At 33.2% G+C, this 21,279-nt stretch overlaps 2 protein-coding genes across 7 annotated transcripts in view; one reads left to right on the top strand and one right to left on the bottom strand.

The window, feature by feature from the left end:
- LOC106069521 (anaphase-promoting complex subunit 5-like) overlaps window positions 1-5,019 on the bottom strand; it is a 28,862-nt gene extending 23,843 nt beyond the window's left edge. For 3 of the 5 annotated variants that reach the window (XM_056040765.1, XM_056040768.1, XM_056040769.1), the window contains exon 1: window positions 1,328-1,486. The gene's annotated coding sequence lies outside the window, so the exon portion shown is untranslated. Of the gene's footprint in view, window positions 1-1,327; window positions 1,487-5,000 lie in introns of those variants that run through there. The other 2 variants (XM_056040767.1, XM_056040766.1) reach the window with 2 other exon arrangements.
- Window positions 5,020-7,122: 2,103 nt separating this feature from the next.
- LOC106053459 (uncharacterized) lies at window positions 7,123-18,279 on the top strand. 2 transcript variants are annotated; one of them, XM_056040785.1, is made up of 9 exons: window positions 7,123-7,357; window positions 8,973-9,042; window positions 9,956-10,057; window positions 10,378-10,491; window positions 12,291-12,332; window positions 13,160-13,287; window positions 14,167-14,227; window positions 17,557-17,732; window positions 18,071-18,279. In XM_056040785.1, the coding sequence occupies exons 1-9, from the start codon at window positions 7,286-7,288 to the stop codon at window positions 18,197-18,199; spliced, it is 894 nt and encodes a 297-aa protein (XP_055896760.1). In that variant the 5' UTR covers window positions 7,123-7,285; the 3' UTR covers window positions 18,200-18,279. The 2 variants fall into 2 exon arrangements, with proteins under 2 accessions (XP_055896760.1, XP_055896759.1); XM_056040784.1 differs by having other exon boundaries at window positions 7,131-7,357; window positions 17,554-17,732.
- Window positions 18,280-21,279: the final 3,000 nt, after the last annotated feature.

Here is a 21,279-nt window from a genome sequence, read left to right as displayed (position 1 = left end):
CTATACTTATTAGTATACTTTTTTAATACTATACTATTAGTATAATAAATAAATAAACTCAAGATGAACGAAGACAAGACAGAAATAATTAAGATTGGCACTAGGAACAATGTCTCAAAAGTTGAAAGCACAGATTCTCTCTTTATCACGAACTGCCATGTTCCTTTTGTCCATGTAGTGTGGAATCTTGGAGTTTTCTTCGACTCAACACTATCTTTCGACCCACACATAAGTCAGCTCTGCAAAGGTCTTTATCTGCAGCTGCGCAGATTAGGCCAGATCCGACCATATTTAACAACAGAGTCAACAAAAACGCTAGCTGTGGCATTCATACTCTCCCGCCTTGACTACTGCAACGCCGTGCTAGCAGGTATACCTGATGAGAAAATAGCCAAGCTGCAACGTATACAGAACAACGCCGCTCGAAAAGTCCTTAAAAAAACTAGACAAGATTCTGCTACTACGCTCTTGCGCACGCTCCATTGGCTTCCCGTGAAAGCGAGAATCGATTACAAGGTCGCCACACTTTGTCATCAGTGTATATATAACAATGAGATGCCCTTGTACCTTAGCGAACTGATTACTCCATATGTCCCACAGAGAGCCCTGCGCTCAATGGACTCAACGCTTTTAGTAGTGCCACGTTTCTCCCTCAAAAGCTACGGTCTGCGTGCTTTTTCAGTTCACGGACCAAAGGTTTGGAACTCACTCCCCATTGATCTCAGACAGACAGCATGCTACACCACTTTTAAGAAGAACATTAAGACCTATCTGTTTAAAACTTTTTTAGATTAACTGTCATTTTAGCTCTCGTGTTTTTGTTTGTAATGTTGTTACAGCGCCTTGAGCCTACATTTTGTTTGTTAACAGCGCTTTATAAATAAAATAAAATTATTATTATTATTACTATTAGATAGTATTATTTAGATTTTTAGATCTAATGACTAAAAACTTAGACTAATAACAATGACTGTTACAATGACAAAATGTGAATGTTACAATAATACAATCTTATCTAGATCTAATAATTGATTTTTTTATTACTCATAGAGTCATTTACTATGATTTACTCTTACTCAGTTACTGTACTGACTCAGTGTTAGAGTGTACTGAGTCTACTCTGACTCTGTAGTACTGAGTATTTAGTAGTGTACTGTAGTATAGTATTACAGTTTATTACTACTTAGAGTTAGACTAGAGTTAGAGGACTGACTTAGTTAACTTAGTTTAAGTTTAGTAAGTTAGTATTATAAACTATTATTATTTATATTAAGTATTATTTTATATTTACTATAAATTTTACTTTGTACTATTTATTGCTACTTACTTCCCTTACTTCTAGATCTTAAGTCCAGATCTAGAATCTAGATTAGATCTGTCTAGGCGTCTACTAGATCTAGATCTACTTTCACTACTCTAGTCGTCTAGATTCTATATAGATTCTAAATCTAATTATCTGGTAATTTCAATTTGTTCAAAAAGCGTATTTCGTATCTTTTGCACATCTATGAGCTAGAGTGTATATTTTACAATTATTTCATGAAGTATAAAAACTTGAACCTTGTCAGCTGTACTAAAGCACAGACCTATATATATTTCCGTCTTGTTTGATATTCGTGTTCCCAATACTTTTCGAAAAAAACAACTCTTCAGTTGGTTGTAGACTCTGTAGAGTATTGTAGAGTATAGACCTAGATTTGTTTAGAATCTATATAAAGTCTATGTACTTGCGTACGTGTATACTAGTTGTTTTTTAAGAGGGTGTATTTATTTTCAAAGCATCGCTATTCGATTAACGTAGCCTATTTTTTTCTGCCTATAATATTAGAATAAAATAAAACGTTTCGACTGGAGTCGCCATAAAGATATTGCTTGCGGGCATATGCTGGCGCATAATCCTGTTTGCATAATGGAAACCCCGAAAGCTTCCTTCCTTCCAGCTAACGGAAGAAAAACAACATTATCAAGCACAATTTGGACAAAGAAATACGGTAGGGCCAGCTAAAGTCTCCACGATGCCACCATATAAAGTATTAAATTGTTAAAGGTTTTATAGTATTCTGTTGTAAACGGGGCCCACTGAGCCTCGTGTTAAAAAAATCCTTAGCAGACTCTACAGTGTAATGCTAATTTAATCTATCACATTTCCGAAATATTGTAATAGTCTACAGCAGTAGACAGTGCTACTAGTAGGTAGGCCTAGGTTTCATCCTTTACAGGCCTGCACACTTAGCGATTAAAAAGTAGCATAAGACCTATATTTCTTTAAAGATATAGAGTTCACTATATCTTATCTTATATAATACAGACGTTACTTCAAAAAAGGAGATGATTACGTCCTATGCATATTAACCAATGACTTAAATTCTGCCAATTTAAGTCACTGGTTTTCCTGGCTAGCTCAGGCAACCCATTCCATAGCACCAGGGAAGAAGGAGTAGGCCTATGTGTATGAATTTGTCCTAGCATATGGGATGAGGAATATGTGCCTTTATCTTTGTGTCTTTCTGAGTATTTAATTAAATTTTGTATTTGAAGATTATGGTTCATGCTTTACGTATAATTGCTACTTTACTTTTTATTCTTTTGTCCTGAAGGCTTTCTAAATTTAGTGATTTTACTAAAAGTGTTACTCTAGTCAAATGTGAATATTCGTTTGTTATGAATCTCACTGCTCTATTTTGTGTCTGTTCCAGTTTCTTAATGTTTTCTTGAGTTGAGGGGGTCCCAAACAGAGGATGCATATTCTATTAATGGCCTAACCAAGGTTAAATAACATTTTAGTTTTATGTTCTTATTTGATTAATAGAAATTTCTTTATTCATGCATAAAGCTATCAATTCTTTACCAAACTTAACAGAAATGATTTTGAGGAAAGGTAGAACTAGGATTGGATGCCCATCATATAAGATTATACACGTTATGAGCCGAATGGTACGAAAATGCCCGAGCCGATTTTGATACCCAGTCCGCCCCTGAAAGCCTTCAAAAACTGCCTGGTCGTGAGGTTTGCGCGCTGGACTGTCGTTCGGATTTATCGATGGTCGAGGGTTCAAATCCTGCCCGCTCCCATCCCCCGTCGTCTTGCGGGAGGTTTTGACTAGGAAGTAAACTATTTTCAACTCTGAAGGAACATCCGAAACATGTAAAACATTTTACAAGACTGTAACACACGTGAGACCGAAGCACATATAATAGAGCATGGTAGCGCCGCGCTGTGAAAACTAGTGCAAAAATTGCGCTGACAGAATAAAAGCGCCAGAGAAAAATATCAAGGCAACTGAACAAGCTCCAGCCATGGAACTTACATGGGTTTCACAAGCAGGATCAGCCCTAGGTGAAGCGAATAGGGAGGGCTTAGGCGAAAGGAATAGGGTGGCCTTAAATGATTCCTCCGCTGTGGTCTCTCGTCGATGGACGTGCTCACACCAGTTTATTTTCTGTGGCGAAGGTTGCTCGAAGCAGTCGGCAGTGGACAGTAGCTATTGGGCAATGGACAGCTTGGGCCGAAAATTGGGCATATGATACTGGGCAGTATGAAGAATTAAATCTTTATCACCATATTTGTTTTCCTCTTTTCGATAATATTATTCGTTTTGCTCGTGTGCATTTCACTATTCTGTTATGATTAAACTTTAATAACTTTTGTGTTTGTTATCAGAAAATGTTATAGTTGGTATTAAATTGTAGGAGAAAGCATGCTCTTTTTTTTTTCCCAACACAAATTAACGTTTATAAATAAAATTTAGTAAATAATAGAGTAAAAGAATTTGTAAACTTTAGTCCAATACCTGCCGGATGGAGGACACGAACTTAAAAAGGAGGGCATGTCCTACTTTTGCCGGACGTCTGGTAACTCTAGTTGGTATTAAATTGTAGGAGAAAGCATTCTCTTTTTTTCACAACACAAATTAACGTTTATAAATTTAAAAAAAACAAAACAATTTCGTTTACTGGGGGTCAAATCAACGTTGGCATTGTCAATTAGGAGAGAAAGAGTTAAACTCAGTCGGGGGAGACTGTTTCTGTTTAGGTAATATGCAACACAAATTAACGTTTATAAATTAAAAAAAAAAACAATTTCGTTTACTGGGGGTCAAATCAACGTTGGCATCGTCAATTAGGAGAGAAAGAGTTAAACTCAGTAGGAGGAGACTGTTTCTGTTTAGGTATGAATGTTAGCGGGCTTAGATTAAAATTCTTTTAAGGCTCTCTTTAGATAAATGGGACTGAGTTCACTAAACTTTTTGTTGTGGGCAAGAAAGTCAATAGATGTTCCCACATGAATCTACATGTAGGGCTTATCGATGTCAGGCGTCAGATCATATTTCGTGTTGTTTATATCGTCGCCTACCGTATGAACGAATATGTCTTTGTCCATCCCGTGTAACACTATTCTTAAGGGGGCGCGTATATTACGTTGGAAAGGGTGTGGGTAGGTGAGAATAGTGCTGTGTGTAGCGCTAGTGTAGCTTCTATTGTGTCGTTGGTCACCAGTTCGAGTGGCAAATAATGAAAACTTAACACATGAGTTGCTATTTGAGTCTCGTCCCGTGAGAGTCGGTACTTTTGTCTTGACGAGGTGAGATAAATCATAGAAGAATTTGTGTTTGGGTGGACAAGAAAATATTTAATACATTTGAAAAATGAATGTTTCTCACGATTTGCTGGGAAAACTCAAATGAATTTTTGTATGCAAGTTTTCTATCGTCACAGTCATGAAACATTTAAACGAAATAATAGCGGTGAAACATTTAAACTAAATAGGCCTAATAGCGGTGAAACATTTAAACCATATAATAGCGGTGAAACATTTAAATCAAACAATAGCGGTGAAACATTAAAACCAAATAATAGCGGTGAAATATTTAAACCACATATTTATAATAGCGGTGAAACTTTTAAACCACATATTTATAATAGCGGTGAAACTTTTAAACCACATATTTATAATAGCGGTGATACATTCAAAACAAATAATAGCGGTAAAACATTCAAACCTATAGATCTAGGCCTAATAATGATAATTGTGGTGAAACATTGAAACTCTTATAAGATGCTGGTTTGGGTATTACCGGGTAGTGACAATAGGCCTACTCATTCCTGTTCGACGGCTGCGCTGGTTGGGTATCACAATATAGCCTATAAGAAGTCTTGGTTAATAACGGTGAAAACCAAACACGAACTCGCTTTGTAGGCCTATAATCTTGATTTAAATGTATGAGTCTTATTGAAGTAAATGTTACATTTGAATAAATCTTAGTGACCAACTGTTTTATCATTTATTATGTGGCACTTTAGGCCTATGTCCCGAAAGACTACATCTGCTCCATAGACTTAAATATAAGTCTATGATCTGCTCCCTTTGCAATGTCTTATGTGACTGAAGTGGCAAATCTTTGATACACATCCACGTTTAAAGGTTAGTCACTTGTTAAATAATAATCCCAGACGTTTAAGCGTTTTCAGCCCTTGTCCTGCTTCTGTTGTATTCACCATCTGCGATCCGTAAACCTCCTTCATAATACAATAATATATCGTATCTTATCTTATATAATAGGTCTACAGACGTTACTTTAAAAAAAAAAAAAAAAGAAGATAATATGCAATTTTAGTAGATAATAGAGTAAAAGTCAGAATTTGTAAACTTTAGTCCAATGCCTTCCGGATGGAGGACACGAACTTAAAAAGGAGAGCATGTCCTACTTTTGCCGGACGTCTGGTAACTCTATTGGTGTGGTCGAGAGGCCAAGTGCGCTTGAACTTGGCCTGGCTTGGCTCGAGGTTCGACACCCGACTCGGGCAGAGTTGTATTTACTGAGCGCCTAAAGGCAGCACGGAAAACTAACTCCTAGATACCCCCTCCCGCCCACTGGTCCATAAAGGAGATTGGACCAAAGCGCTCTGAGCATGCTATAAGCATGAAAGTAGCGCTATATAAAAGCTATAATACTTCGGACGGTTTCGAGAAAACTACGACACACGGTGCCGCCACTGCATGGAGGACGACGAAACAATAGAACACATTCTTTTTGAATGCCGAGTTCTGCATGAAAGACGATCGGGACAAGGATTTGATAGAGAACTGATGCACGTCCGACTTTGGGGCTGTCCTTGTACGGGGGTCAAGGCTACCTTAAAACTGACTGCTCGCTTCCTTCCACGTGTTCTCAGTATGGTGCGCTATCAATGGTGACCTCCGTCGAAGGCGCCGTACCAATAGGATTTCTGATTCGGTAACTCTATGTTAAAGGCTCATTCTGAAAATAAAGTAGCAAGATAGAAAAACAAAATCACCAACGAGGGAGGCCTGCGAATAACAGAGTGGTGATCATCAGTAGACCCCATAGATTGGCTTGGATATGTAAGGCTACACCTAAGTTAATGCCACGGGGTCGACTTCCATAGGACTAGGACATATTTGCTCCTTGATGTCAAGTGGTTAAGGCGACAGAGAGCGTTTTTACAGGGATGAGCATACTAGTTTAATAAAGTACTTTAGATCTTATTTCTTTATAAAATGCTTTAGATTTTATTTTGAACTAGATCTTTAGGCTACGTGTTTGCTAAATTTAAAAAGGTTTTAGCTTAAATTATGGATTATGATTCAGTACAATTAATACATATAAAAATCATCACGGACGGCGAAAAATGTCTACACTGGTTTTGGCAATATATGTAGGTCGCAGCTGGGGCTGCGTATATAAAACTATATATATATATATATATCCACGGGAAACGTACTGCACTCCTCAATCTCTTACTACACCCCTTATTATTATTATTAAGTCAGCACAGCATTGATACGGTTCAGTAGTATACCTGTACGATTGTAGTCGTATGAATAGACAAAAAAAAAAGCTAATCTACAGGATTACCTGCTTATTATTAGATCTATTAGATCTAGATATATTTATAATATAAATTTATTAAATAGATTCTAATTAAAATTAAAAAAATTATACTATAACTAGTATAACTAATAACTTGACTTAGTATAAGTTAGTATAACTAAGTCTAAGTCGACTAAGTATAATAATAATTAAGTTAAGTATAATTTATAATGGCTAAGGCTAAGAAGTATAGACAGTATAGAATATAATAATAATAGATTGCTAATGCCTGCTACACTGCTAGCACCCAGATCTAGCTAGATCATAGATATAGATGATACATTGATTATTTGATAGATCTAAAAAAAAAATGATCTAGATGATAACTAGATCTAATTTAGATTCTAAATGATAAAGAGTAAAGTAGTAAAGACTTAAATTTAAATATTACCATGGCCATGGAATTACAAAATATGCTTAAATTAACCATAAAAACGTTTGACACTTCAACTCCTGGTGTTAAGGTATATCTAGATTATTCTAGAAGATCTATATTATATAATTATAATTAAAGAATATATTTATAATATTTCTGCTAATACATACTAGATCTATAAAATTAAAATGATTAGGTAATATAATTATAATTAAGTACTTTAAAGTGGCTAAAAAGTATCATGTTACTCAATGTTAGGTTGATTGTTAAAATCAACGTGGGCCGTTAAAATCAATGTGGGCCGATTATTAAAATTAAAAAAAATGAAGGGGGTATTCCGGCCATAATAAACAATAAAAAGTCTAGTAAAAGTAAAAAAAAAGTAAAGTTCCCCTTTCATATCTTGCTATCTATAGGGCAGAATCCCCAGATGATGATAAGGTCATCTGTTTCTTTGGCCAATGGTTAACGAGCAGGGTGTTATGTGGCCAGCACAACGACCAACCGCCTTTACTTTCCTCAACTAAATTCAGTACCTATCAGAGTTGGGCGGACTCAGAGGCGCCTTAAAAAATCCTGATATTCAAAATCGGTCTTCACAGAGATTCAAATTCCAGGTTCGGATGCCAAGTGCTTAACCACTCAGCCACCACACCCCTCAAACAATGTAAAGCCTAGGAACAAATAAACAGGCGTTGCCGGTGTGTACTGCTAGTAATATAGTCTATAACTCCGGCTACTAGATCTAGAATCTACATCCTAGTCCTAGCTGAAACTTTGTGGAAAATGGCAGCATGCAGGGTGTAACTCAGCTGTTGGGTCTTATAAGTGTGTAGTTTCTCAACATTACATTGTATTGATGGACGTGGTCTCTCCTCTCCTTGTACTTGTTTACTTCTGCTACTGTGAGGAACTTATTACTTGCACATTAGACAAATCTAACTAAATAGACTGAATAAAGGCAGGTGGTGGCAGACGATGAATTTATTAAATAAATGTATCTTGGCTAATCTAGCCACAAGGCACAAATATCAACATCATAAGATACAATTACTACTCCATATTAAGAATAAACTAAACTTAAGAAAGTACATATTGCAGCTGAGAATTAGGTATACATCCTTAGTCTACAAAGGCCAAGAAGTTACTGAGGTTTTCACTTCGTAGTCAGTTACATACCCATAACTTTTCCATGCTAAAGGCATGAGATTATCAAGTGACTATGAAATCACTTTATGTCACAGTGAGTCTCAAATGAGTCTGTGACACAGGGTTTGAAGAAAGCTATATGGAGAGCTCCCTGATTTGGAAACCACTGCGCTGTTCATCTCATATATTGGTCTAGTCATCTGAACGCTCTAACATAAAAAATTAGAAGGAAGAAGAAGAAGGGTTTGAAGCTGTGGGGCCATCAGGACTGGGACAGTTTAAAGCTCATACCACATGACCAGGAAATAGAAGACGATCTAGATGGATCATTTAATCAGTACACTTCATGATGTTTATTATTTATGCCTGCTTCATGTTTTGTGGTTCATTAGAATTAGTAATGAATGTAAATGAAGTAACATTTATACTTTGATAAAAGAAAATGCCACCTACGCTCATTAGAACTTAAATAATAAATTCTCCTGTTTATTTTTTAAAAATGATTTGTTAAAAAAAATGCCTTATTTTTTACTCTTGGCTTGAAACATTCCCAGGTGACACTGACCAGTCAAAATGGCACAGTTCTCTCTTGTGATGTTTTAAGAAAAGTTGGAGATGTTCTAGGTAGGATTAACTTGTTACAAAAATGTCAACATATATTACTTAGTTGTCCCTCTACAATATAGCTGAAAGAGGGAATTTTTTTAAAAAAATAATTTAAATTCAACATAAAAATCTCATTAATCATGCTGATATAGAATTAAACTTGACTACATCAGTGGTTTTATTGACTAATTTGGGAATCCTGTTCCATATTTGAATGATAAAAGGAAAAGAAATTCTAATGTGTTAGCTCTGTTGAAAAATATATTTTTTTAAATCTTTAATTATTTCTGATTACCAGGTAATTAATTATCTAATGTTTTTTATATATGTAAGTTATGGTTTTATGTATTTTGCTACTTAAATAAAAAATAAAACAGGATTGTTTCTAAAGTTAATGATTATCAAATGGTGTTTAAATATTTTTTCTTAGTTGAGTTGAAGCATTATGATTAATAATTTACTAATTTCCTGTGTGAATAGACATACATGTTCCTTTTAGGTCCATTTTTTTTTGTAACTCCTTATTCTTGTTTGTAAAATTGTGTTTTCATTGTTTCTAGATCCATATTCTCTGAATTTGAAAATTAAGGTGGGGTACTGTACTTTGGTCAGAAATTTTATCCCAAGCCCTTTTCAGAACCCAGTTGCTGTCAGATGTTCTCTTCTAGGCTAATTATTTTTAAAGGTCTTGATCAATTATTACTAGGTGTCAGTGTGTCTTCCTATGGGCAATTCATTCTCAAAGCAACTGTGGATCATCTCATAGAAATGAGAATGCCTGGGATTTAGCTATGATGGGAATGATGTTACTCACACTGCAGTTCTCCCCCCCCCCCCCCCTTTTCACACAGCTGATGTGTTCAGAAGAGCAACTGCTGATTCAGTTTGGGACCAGCAGCGTTTAATTGTCTGAATAATTTTTTTTTTTTAGGTTTGAAGAAAGAAAGTCTCTGCCATTTTGTAATTTGTCAAGGACTAGAAGCACCAATCCGATGTTTCAAAAAAGGGGACATAATCCTTGACGATCAACAGGGTAATAACTTTCACCTGTTTGAGGTTGTCTTGCTAAGTTAAGCTTATTTTATTTAAACAAGTATATATATATATATATATATATATATTTATATATATATATATATATATTTATATATATATATATATATATATATATATATATATATATATATGTATTTATATACATTAAAAATATTTTCTTGAGGCTATGGAGATAGTTTAATGTGTTTGGGTTTATATCATATATATCTTACTTTTTGAGACATATATATATACGATTCCCCTTAGTGTTGTATTATTCTCCAAGAGCTTACATAATGTTTAATATTGTCCTTCAAGATTTATCCCTCCAAAAATGGTGTTTTGATTTGAAAGAAGAGAGAAATTTAATCCAAAAAGATCCAGTAGCAACAAATTTGATTTTTTTCCAAGCTCATCATGATATACTTACAGGTAATGTAGTTCATAGCACAATGGTGCTAGTTAGGCTTTAGGATATACTTACAGGTAATGTAGTTCATAGCACAATGGCACTAGTTAGGCTTTAGGATATACTTACAGGTAATGTAGTTCGTAGCACAATGGCGCCAGTTAGCCTTTATGATATACTTACAGGTAATGTAGTTCATAGAACATTGGCACAGTTAGGCATTAGGGTATACTTACAGGTAATTTAGTTCATAGCACAATGACACTAGTTATGCTTTATGATATGCTGGTACTTACAAGGAAACTTCATAGCAAAGGTTTGGACTAGGACCTAATAATCTTCATTTCTAAAGGAACATCCCTAATGTTTAAAGCTAATAAAACACTCATACAAAACGGCTATTACTCTAGATTTTAATACAATGAAATTGAGAAATAGTTTAGTCCATCAACTTGATTGCCATTTAGTTTAAATGACTTTTTGAAATTAGAAAAAGGTTGTTGATCAGGAGACAAAAGTCCAAGTAGATGAAACAGTTTTGTTTTTCATTTTATATTTTAAAGTCAGTGCTGTTTAATCCTTATTAGTCCACAAAATGTCTTGTAAATAATATCCAGAGTGTGTTGGTATTTGTAAGAAATGTTAGGATTAGCTAACTTGGGTTAGTGTATTGTTTATCTCCCACAGGTATTTTTACTACACTATAGCAGCTTAGTTTTGTTTTCTTTCTTGTGTTATGATACAGTTTGTTTTGTGTGTTTGTTATAATACAGTTTGTTTTGTGTGTTTGTTATGATACAGTTTGTTTTGTGTGTTTGTTATGATACAGTTTGTTTTGTGTGTTTGTTATGATACAGTTTGTTTTGTGTGTTTGTTATAATACAGTTTGTTTTGTGTGTTTGTTATAATACAGTTTGTTTTGTGTGTTTGTTATGATACAGTTTGTTTTGTGTGTTTGTTATGATACAGTTTGTTTTGTGTGTTTGTTATGATACAGTTTGTTTTGTGTGTTTGTTATGATACAGTTTGTTTTGTGTGTTTGTTATAATACAGTTTGTTTTGTGTGTTTGTTATAATACAGTTTGTTTTGTGTGTTTGTTATAATACAGTTTGTTTTGTGTGTTTGTTATGATACAGTTTGTTTTGTGTGTTTGTTATGATACAGTTTGTTTTGTGTGTTTGTTATAATACAGTTTGTTTTGTGTGTTTGTTATAATACAGTTTGTTTTGTGTGTTTGTTATAATACAGTTTGTTTTGTGTGTTTGTTATGATACAGTTTGTTTTGTGTGTTTGTTATGATACAGTTTGTTTTGTGTGTTTGTTATAATACAGTTTGTTTTGTGTGTTTGTTATAATACAGTTTGTTTTGTGTGTTTGTTATAATACAGTTTGTTTTGTGTTTGTTATAATACAGTTTGTTTTGTGTGTTTGTTGTAATACAGTTTGTTTTGTGTGTTTGTTGTAATACAGTTTGTTTTGTGTGTTTGTTATAATACAGTTTGTTTTGTGTGTTTGTTATAATACAGTTTGTTTTGTGTGTTTGTTATAATACAGTTTGTTTTGTGTGTTTGTTGTAATACAGTTTGTTTTGTGTGTTTGTTATAATACAGTTTGTTTTGTGTGTTTGTTATAATACAGTTTGTTTTCACACAATTGCAATTTAGGTTGAAGGGGGGACAGTAAAGAAAACTGAAATGAGAAATAAATTAAGTTTTTGTATTTCTATGGTCTCTTCCTTTCTTCTCAAGCTGAGTGTTGTTTTAGTATTTTTATATTTGTACAAAATTCCTCACTGTAAATTTTTCTTGCTTGCTACTCCAGGGAAACTCAAACCTACCAAGGAACAAGAAGAAAGACTTAGAGGTAAGTTCAATCTAAAGGTCTCAAAACATACACTTTTAAGGCAAAGTCAAACTAAAGGTCTCAGAACACTCACTTTTAAGGCCAGAGTCAAAATGATCAGGTCAATGCTCTCCCACCACCCACCCCATCTCTAAGACAAGGGCAGCCAGTGACCCGGTTTAGTTAAAAAGATCAGCATTAAAACTATTGTCAAGTTAATAAGACTAATTATTTCTGTTCATTTTTTTAATGGCTCTGATAGTTTTTTCTTGTCTCTTGGAATCTTGTTTTACTAAAAAGTTTAAGTGGAAGATTGTCAGGACTTCAGTCCACAAAACATTTGTATTTAGACCTGCAATTGAGTTCATCATTTTGCCGGTAATAATTCATTGAATGTTACCAGTGGAAACTTGTTTAGTGAAAGAAGTTTATTAAAATTTATTTTATTTGGTAAATATTAAAATCTATTTTCATTCTTTTATGTCTGGTAAATGTTATAATAGGAGGTGCAGTGGCTGAGCAGTAAAGCGCTTGGCTTATGAACCGGGGGTCCCGGGTTCGAATCCAGGTGAAGACTGGGATTTTTATTTTCGGGATCTTTGGGCGCGAGACTACCCAGCTCTAATGGGTACCTGACATTAGTTGGGGAAAAGTAAAAACAGTTGGTCATTGTTATGGCCACTTGACACCCTTGTTAACCATTGGCCTCAGAAACAGATGACCTTTACAACATCTGCCCTATAGACCACAAGGTCTGAAAGGGGAACTTACTTTACTTTAAATGTTATAATAAATGTTTATTGAATATGATTTGTAAGTGATTCAATCAAAAGGTTATTACTTCTTAGATTGTCTTGACCCAGACTTCCCAGCAGATGGCCAGTACATTAAATTATGTCAGAACCTCCCTGGCTACAGTAGCATCCAGATTTCAGGCTGCAATATCATTGAATCTCTACCTACAGTTCTCGCTGTGGTAAGAATTTTTTAAAATTGTTTTACACGTTTCAGATGTTTCTTCGGATTTGAAGATAATAACATTCTAGCCCAAACCTCCCGCAGGAAGTCAGGGACGACAAAGGACAAAGTTCAAACCCAGGACCATTGTACAACACATGACTGCATCTAGCATGCCTTGTATTTTATAGACATGAAAATTTTGAGACATAATGTCTACCTTAATAGCTGGTAAATTATTTTTATTCTCCTGTTTCTTCGGCATTTCACTGTATAATTGTGTGACAACAGTTATGTCCACTTAGAATATTGAAATTTAAAGGGATAATGAATTTTTTCTATACAATACTGACTGCTGTAAAGAATGCGATGATGTTTAAATGGAGACTTTTTGCTTTGCATGCAGTGGAATCTAATTTTGTCTTACTCTTGTTTATAATACATTTTTTGGGACAGCTGATTTTTTATTTTTTTAAGGTCTGTTAAAGAAAAAATATTTTGTGAATCTTTTTTTTTTCATTAGTATTAGATCTCAGGCATTCCTGTTAAAGAAAACTCTGAACATTACATTACTCCATAAACTGATGACTTTCTTTGTATAGAAATTATATAAATAAAAATACTAACAAGCCTTGTCCAATAGGGCGTTCACGTTTTTCTTGTAGATCTGTGTTTGCATGCAGATCTTTACAAGCTCTTTAGTACACTATTAACACACTCAAAGGGAAGTAAGTGAATGATGAAGAGAAAGGTTGTGAAGAGGACTGCATTTTTTTTGTTCATCCTTTTATAATGACTTCCCCTTACACTCTGTTCCTTTTACACTTGTATAGCTTTAAATATTTTTATGGCACACTACTATGAATTTTGTGTAACTTGTAGCTTATTAAATCTTCAGTTTCCCTACCCCTCCACTGTTGATGTTGTCCTGTCTAGGTTTGGTTTGAACTTTATTTCTGGTAAGATTTCTAAATTCTTAAAGGGAAACTCTGATGGTTTTGACTATTTTTGATACATGTTTTAAATTACAGATGAGGAATGCATTATTCTTTATATTCTGTTTTCAATAATAACTTGTAATTGATTTTTTTTCGGACATCCAAAACGGTCAGAGTTTTATTGGGTTTCTATGCTTTGTCAGAATAGCCCAAAACATATATGAGGCCAGGTTGTTGATATTAGTTGGACTCCTAATTTACTTTTTCAGCAGGGAGAAGTGTGGGTAAAAATGCTTTTTCCTCCTAGTTAGTTATTATAATGCTTTGAGATCTAAAAGATTGTAGATGTAGACCTAGATATCAGTAGTACCGACTGGTATGATGGTATCTATTATACGTTTCAGCACCACTATCTATAAAAGATGTGTGTTACTAAAATTGTTGCACTATAAAAAGGATGTATTTATATATGTCTATTCTTTTCCCCCTTGATAAAAATCTTCAGAAAAATCTCTACCTTCATGTAAAAATATTTTTTTTTATTGATACTGTATAACGGAATACCATACATGTTAAGTTTACAATCCCGTAAAAAAAATAGATCTTGGTCTATGCAGTTAGTATCTAGATCTTGTTAGCAATGAAAATATGTTTTAAGAATAGATCTACATGCCTGACTTAACTATGTCAAATAACCCTATTTTTATTTTAGATGTCAAGAATTTACTAATTTATTAAATTTAAATGTTTCTAAGCATTTAAATAAAAAATGGTAAAATGTTAACGATTACAACTTTTCACCCAGAATTTAAATATGTCAATAACAATAATTTGAAAAACCATCGAAGTTTCCCTTTCTATGGCAGTAATGATTATTGAAACAGTTTTGCAACTTAAATTATTAAACTAGACAAAAATTCCTGCATGCATTACTAAACATTTGATTTAATCTATAAATTAAAAAAAAAGTTTCATTAAGTGTCATCCCTGAGTAGTTTGTTTTTTATGTACTTGAATCTGACATAATTCTATTATGATTATTGACAATTTCAATTGATCGCTGATGAGTTTTTTGTCTACCTGTAAAGTTTACTTAGCCATGATTAGTCAAGGCTATAGATATATGGTATAGTATTATTATTAATAATAATAATTATTATCCTATCCCTTACTATTTGTGCATTAAAAAAAATACATTATAACTTATTTTTAAAAATATCTATAAAAACAAAACATGCGTTCACACAGATGGTTAGGTGGATCAATTCTATATAATGATTTCATTGCTAAGGAAACAAAAGAGTTTTTGTGTGTGTTAGATGCAACACTATTGTTATTACTGCTGCTTTATCAGTTTATATTTATTGCAGTCTATTTCTTCATTTTTTTTCATTTCTCACCAAGTCTTCGCTATCATTTTTTGTATCTGCATCTCAGCCCACTTTTTTTCTTATTGTTTTTTCTTTCATTTTGATTGCCTCTTTTTTTTTTATCTTTCTGTTCCAAACAACTTTAGTCAGATCTATTTTAAAAGCTGAGATTCCTTTAGCCCAAACCTTCTGCTTGGAGGGGATAACAGGTGTACTAGAGTGTACATCAGTCTAAAGCACATATACCACACAGCTATCTGTTCAGCATAATGTTTTCATTTATCTGACAAACTTAAGTTCCATGAGTGTATTCATAAGATAGCACTATAGTGTTCCTAAGCCAAGTGAAGTAGAATACACTTAGTCCACTGGACAGTCAGGTTGGGGAGGGGGGGTGCTATTTAAGATCTTAGGACAATGAATTAAATTTAAACATTTTTTTTTACTACAGTAATAAAATATTTTCATCAGAGTTTAAACCCATTATTGGGGGTATGTTTGCATTCATTGCAAGTCCCTCCCCTCCCTTTTGTTTTCTTGGATGTAATTAAGATAGAAAAGTTGAGCAATGTTTATTGTTGAAAGCAATTAGGCCTACTAAATGAAACAAAATATTATATATCAGTGTTAAGCAAATGTTTTTCACTGACCTTGTGTTTGGGAGAGTTCCATGATTTTTATGTTATTTTATTTAAGTTTATTTATTTAATCGTTTTTTTTTTCTGTTGTTTGGAATGGAAACCATGCATCTAGAGACATTGCTTTCTTGCTTGACTAATATAATAGTTAACTACCATTATGAAGCTTAGGATATGTATCAATTGTACTAATAGCATGAACTATAACATAGTTTGATGTTTGGAAGAAAACTGAAGAAATTTGAAATGCTCAAAGCTTTTTTATAATAATAATAATCTAAAATCAGATTGATGCACTCCTTGCTCATGGCCACATTCTTTGTATGCTTGCGAGTCTTGGATGCTAACTGCAGAACTAGAGAGGAGAATCATAGCTATGGAATTGAGATGCTATAGAAAGATCCTAGGTATCACCTACAAAGACCACATCACAAACAAAGAGATTATGGATATTTTACAAGGTTCTCATGACTCACAAAGACCTTTGATGAGGAAAAAGTACCAGGGTAAAAAGAAGCAGAAAACGATTGGGAAGACAACATAATAGGAATGGACTGTCATTAAAGAGATTCTATCCAAGGTAAAAGACAGCGGAATGGAGTAATATGGTCGACAAATCATGTATGGTGCCCAAACGGTTCAACAGACTAAAAGATAGGTGAAGTTGAATCTTTCCAGAGTGGTAGTCATTTACACCTCACAGCTTAAAATAGAATACATTTACCTTCATTCATTAGCACAGTGCTGAGGAAAAATATATGACAACACAACTCATATATAGCAGCTGAAAATAAGCTATGAAAAATTTAAAGATTCCAGAAACCAGGAATTTGCTGGATTTCTCATTAACTCAGTCTTTGGTATTTGATATATCAAGCCCCAGTGCAAGTTTGATTTTTTTTTTCTGCAACACTAGCATACTTGTATAGGCAAATTGTATGCAAACCTTTTCTCTCTCTCTCTCTATATATATATATATATTATATTGCTAGGTATTACAACTGAGAAGCATTCATTATAGAGTGAACATTTTGACATTTATTAAAGCTTTTATTAAAACTGTTTTATTATCAATAATAAGAAGATGAAAATGAGTAAATTACAAAATTGTCAATAATAATTAAATATACAATTTTTACTATGTTTAATCTGTAAAAAGAAGTGTTATTGTTGTTCAAATTGTCATTCAAAATAGCTTAGTTGAAATAGAGAAAAAAAAGTTTTTTTTTTCACCTCTCTTCTGTGTAAAATTGTCCTGTTTTTGAAATATGCTACAAGACATTATGTATGATGTAGCTGAATAATATTTTCTTTAATTTCAAATATTTTTTGTTTTCAGTAGACAATAGTAGCAAGTTTACTTGGTATGACCTAATGATGTGGTGTGTGAACCATCAAAGACAAACTATTGTGTTTACATTCAAGAGACATAACTCTCAAGTCATGTCTGTTCCATTGTTCACCAAACAGCTTCAGTTTATGACTGCCGCCATGATGGAAATGTTGAGACTTTTACAGGTCAGTTTATATATGTACTGGTAGTTGAAAAAATTGTTTGTTCTAAATGACTAGCAAATCATTATATTCCAATTTTTACATCACAAAACAATGAAGTCAAAAAAAAATTATGTTAGTACAAGTTTCATTCTTTCATACTGGGTACATGTTGATAGTCCTGGGACAAACCAACTCTGGCAGTGAATGATGCCTAGCTTGGTTTAAGCATCGATTTATCATAACAATATTCCTAAATTAACATACCAAGCTACCATCTGATGAATAAAGGCTTCTCGAGTTTGTAATTTTTTTTTTGTTGCATGTTTTTAATATAATTTTACTTGTACTTTATTCCTTAGACCTATGACAGTGATTCAGACACAGCATTCCATGCGGAGATGATAGTTACACAAGAAGATGGCAGTGTAGAATGGACCAATTGTTTTTATGATCCCTGCAAGTCAGCCTTGTATGCAGACCAACTGTGATAACTTGTAGATTGGTATTACATAAAGTACTTTACATCCAAAAGTAATTTTAGCCATTTATGAATGTATAATTATGGAATTGGCTTTTTGAAATTTTATGCTTGGAATGTATTCATTTTTAATTACTAATTAGTTTTGTTTGCATATATATTTATAACATTTATATTGCAAGCACTGGTAAGACTAAAATGTAACTAAAAGGGAAACAAAATAGTGAATTAAAAGTTTGGAAGATCATATTTGGTACATTTTTTTTTTATCTAACTATGTCTTCCAGCATAGTTCTTTGTAGATATAAATGTCTTTCACTATATTTGTTTTATAGTATATACTTTTAAATCATACGACTGCCTTTACCCTAATAAGCCTTTGAGAACAAATGTATTAAACTTTGAATGACCATCATGGTGTTGAGTTTCTCTTTCTACAACATTAGCCTTCTTGAGAACATCAGAAAAATAATATTATTGAAGCATAATTTGAAAATGATTAATATTTTCCTTCCTATCTTTAAACTTTTAGCCTAATGATTTCAAGCTCAAAGATTGCCTGATATAAGAGAAAATTTATTTAATTGATGAATCATAATAATTAACTATTTGTCTAATTCTAGGTGCAAAATTGCTTCTGTAAGAAGCAATAATTAGTTAATTAGATGCTAACATGCTTAAAAAACAAAAAAAAGTTTCATCACTCAAAGATTTTTGTTATAAAAGTCTTTATTGCATTATTTCTGGATATAAAATACAAAGAAAACATAATTAAAAATTATATTTACATATCACAAAATATAAAAGATATTTAATATGACAGTGTATAAAAAAATTCTACTATTTGGCTACATATAAATTGCTGAACTAAAATCAATGTGCATTATTGAAAATTTGTTATGACAACAAGCAAAAATCTGCTTCCTTGTTTGAAAATGACTGTAGAGTTCATTCCCATACAAGTCACAAAAGTTCAGCCTACAATAGAACATAGTTATCTTACAATCCTCTTAAATAGATATGGTTATTGGACCTCTAAAAAGATTGACAGTTGCTTATGTTGTAATAGTCTCCCTTAGTTTCACATTTACTAAGGCTCATATTAATGCTTTCTTCCATGTGTTGCAAAAAAAATGAAGTTATGAATTTAGAGTTCTAAAAGGTAAATAGATAGTACTATAGATTGCCAAACTCACAAGCAAGTAAGCTTAACCCAAAGAAATATAAAAACAAGAAGATCTATAAAAAAAAAAGGGGGGGGGGGAAGAAATGACAGACAAGATGGCTTTGTTCAGTTCTTGCAGCCAACATATTGGAATAACTTCTTGTGCATACCATTGGAGAGCGTAAATAAATAAACCCATTCTGAAACCCGGATCCTAGTTACATTTGGATATCTTTACATTTACACATGACAGATACTGATTTTCAGGCCTCAATGTAGAAACTTTCTAATCAAATTTATATTGGTTCTAAGCTTAAAATAGCTTCAAACAAAAGCAATTATTACCGACCATTGTAGTTGTCTAAAGTAACTAGAAATTTGTTTGTTGTTTGTTTGTTTGTTTGTCTGGTGTGTGAGGGGTTGTTGACAGCAAGTATGATAGCATGAACATTAAAACACAATAGGCCTACAATTAAAGGTATCATCAAGTTATATCTAACACAACTCAGTTTTCAATCTTTCAATCTTCTAAAAAATTTGTTGTATGCATTGAAGTGGACAAACAGAATATAAGGATCTGCGGAAATATGTTTGCTTTCTGCTGATGCTTTCACATGGCCAGGCAGCAGAGGCTTCAATGTTAATAATGAAGCAATGATCAACTAATATGGCTGAAAAAAACATAAATAGCCAAAAGAACAATATGTGACTTCCTATTTCAGATGGAATTGACAATATAATTTTTAGCTAATCAGATGCTAATGTCTGCAAGTAAATTAAGAGAAGAGTTTGGAACTTGAAAATAGAAATGTATTGTTCAAACGTGGGAGTGAACTAAAGAAAATAACTCACAAAATCTCTGCTGTTATCTCTCTGAACGCAGAAGCACAATCAAACTATAAGCTAACAATACTCCGGGTAAAAAGAAATACCTTCACAATAAAAAATTTACAAATCCCCAATTCACTAACTTAAAGAAAACAATCATCAATTAACAAATAAAAAATTATAACTATAACAAATTAACAGACTAGCTCAGGTCATTTACAACCGACAGCATAACAAAAATCACCCTACTCAGCATGTGGGAAAATTGGTTAGTCAGAAGTTTACAGCATATTATAGAAAGTTTTAAGAGATATAAAAAGAATCATTGCTAAAGGAGTTAAAGAAAAACCACCTTCCAACAAAATAATTAAAATCACCACTAAAAACAAATGAGTGGTAAATATATTTACTTAGCAGAAGTAATACGAAACATTTATAATCTGCATAATAACATTTAGAGAGTACATAGTTTACACATAATAAATGTGCATTTTTGGACAGTGATAGTAGAGACCTGACTACTTATGACTGGTGATACAGGAGTACACAGAATAGGTCATTAAGCTTTGAGCACACAGCATGACAGTTTATTTAGAAACTAAGTACTAAGTGTAATTGGTTGCTGTACTGTCACAAAACATTCTGAAGGATTACTTCAAGAAATATCAGGATTGAGTTAAGGTCAGTATGTGTGCTGATGTCACTTGGAAAGAAGTTTGTCAGATGGAGTTCTGAGAGGCTATGTGATTGTAAAGTATGTTGTGGATGGGTTCAGTCAGAAGGAGGATGCAAGTGCATCCAGAAAAAAATACTAGACCAATTAGCAGAGGAGAAGATGAAAGACAGCTTGAAAAGGAAGCTGCAAGATGGGGAACTTTTTAACTTCAAAAAGCTTCTAATGCTGCTCTATTGCGCCTTAACTTAAGAGGTTCAATATTGGAGTCTATTTCATGGGCTGCTGTGGGAATAGTTCTCATACCTCCACTGATTAGATGCAAGGCTTGATTTTGGATTGTGTCTAATGATGATTGATAGGTTTTGTTGGTGACTATCTGGACAGGTATAACTGTCTTAAAGTATCCAGTGTTTAACTGTCT

This window comes from Biomphalaria glabrata, chromosome 9, assembly GCF_947242115.1.
Source record: "Biomphalaria glabrata chromosome 9, xgBioGlab47.1, whole genome shotgun sequence".
NCBI lineage: Eukaryota > Metazoa > Mollusca > Gastropoda > Planorbidae > Biomphalaria > Biomphalaria glabrata.
This window is presented reverse-complemented; position numbering and strand designations above follow the sequence as displayed.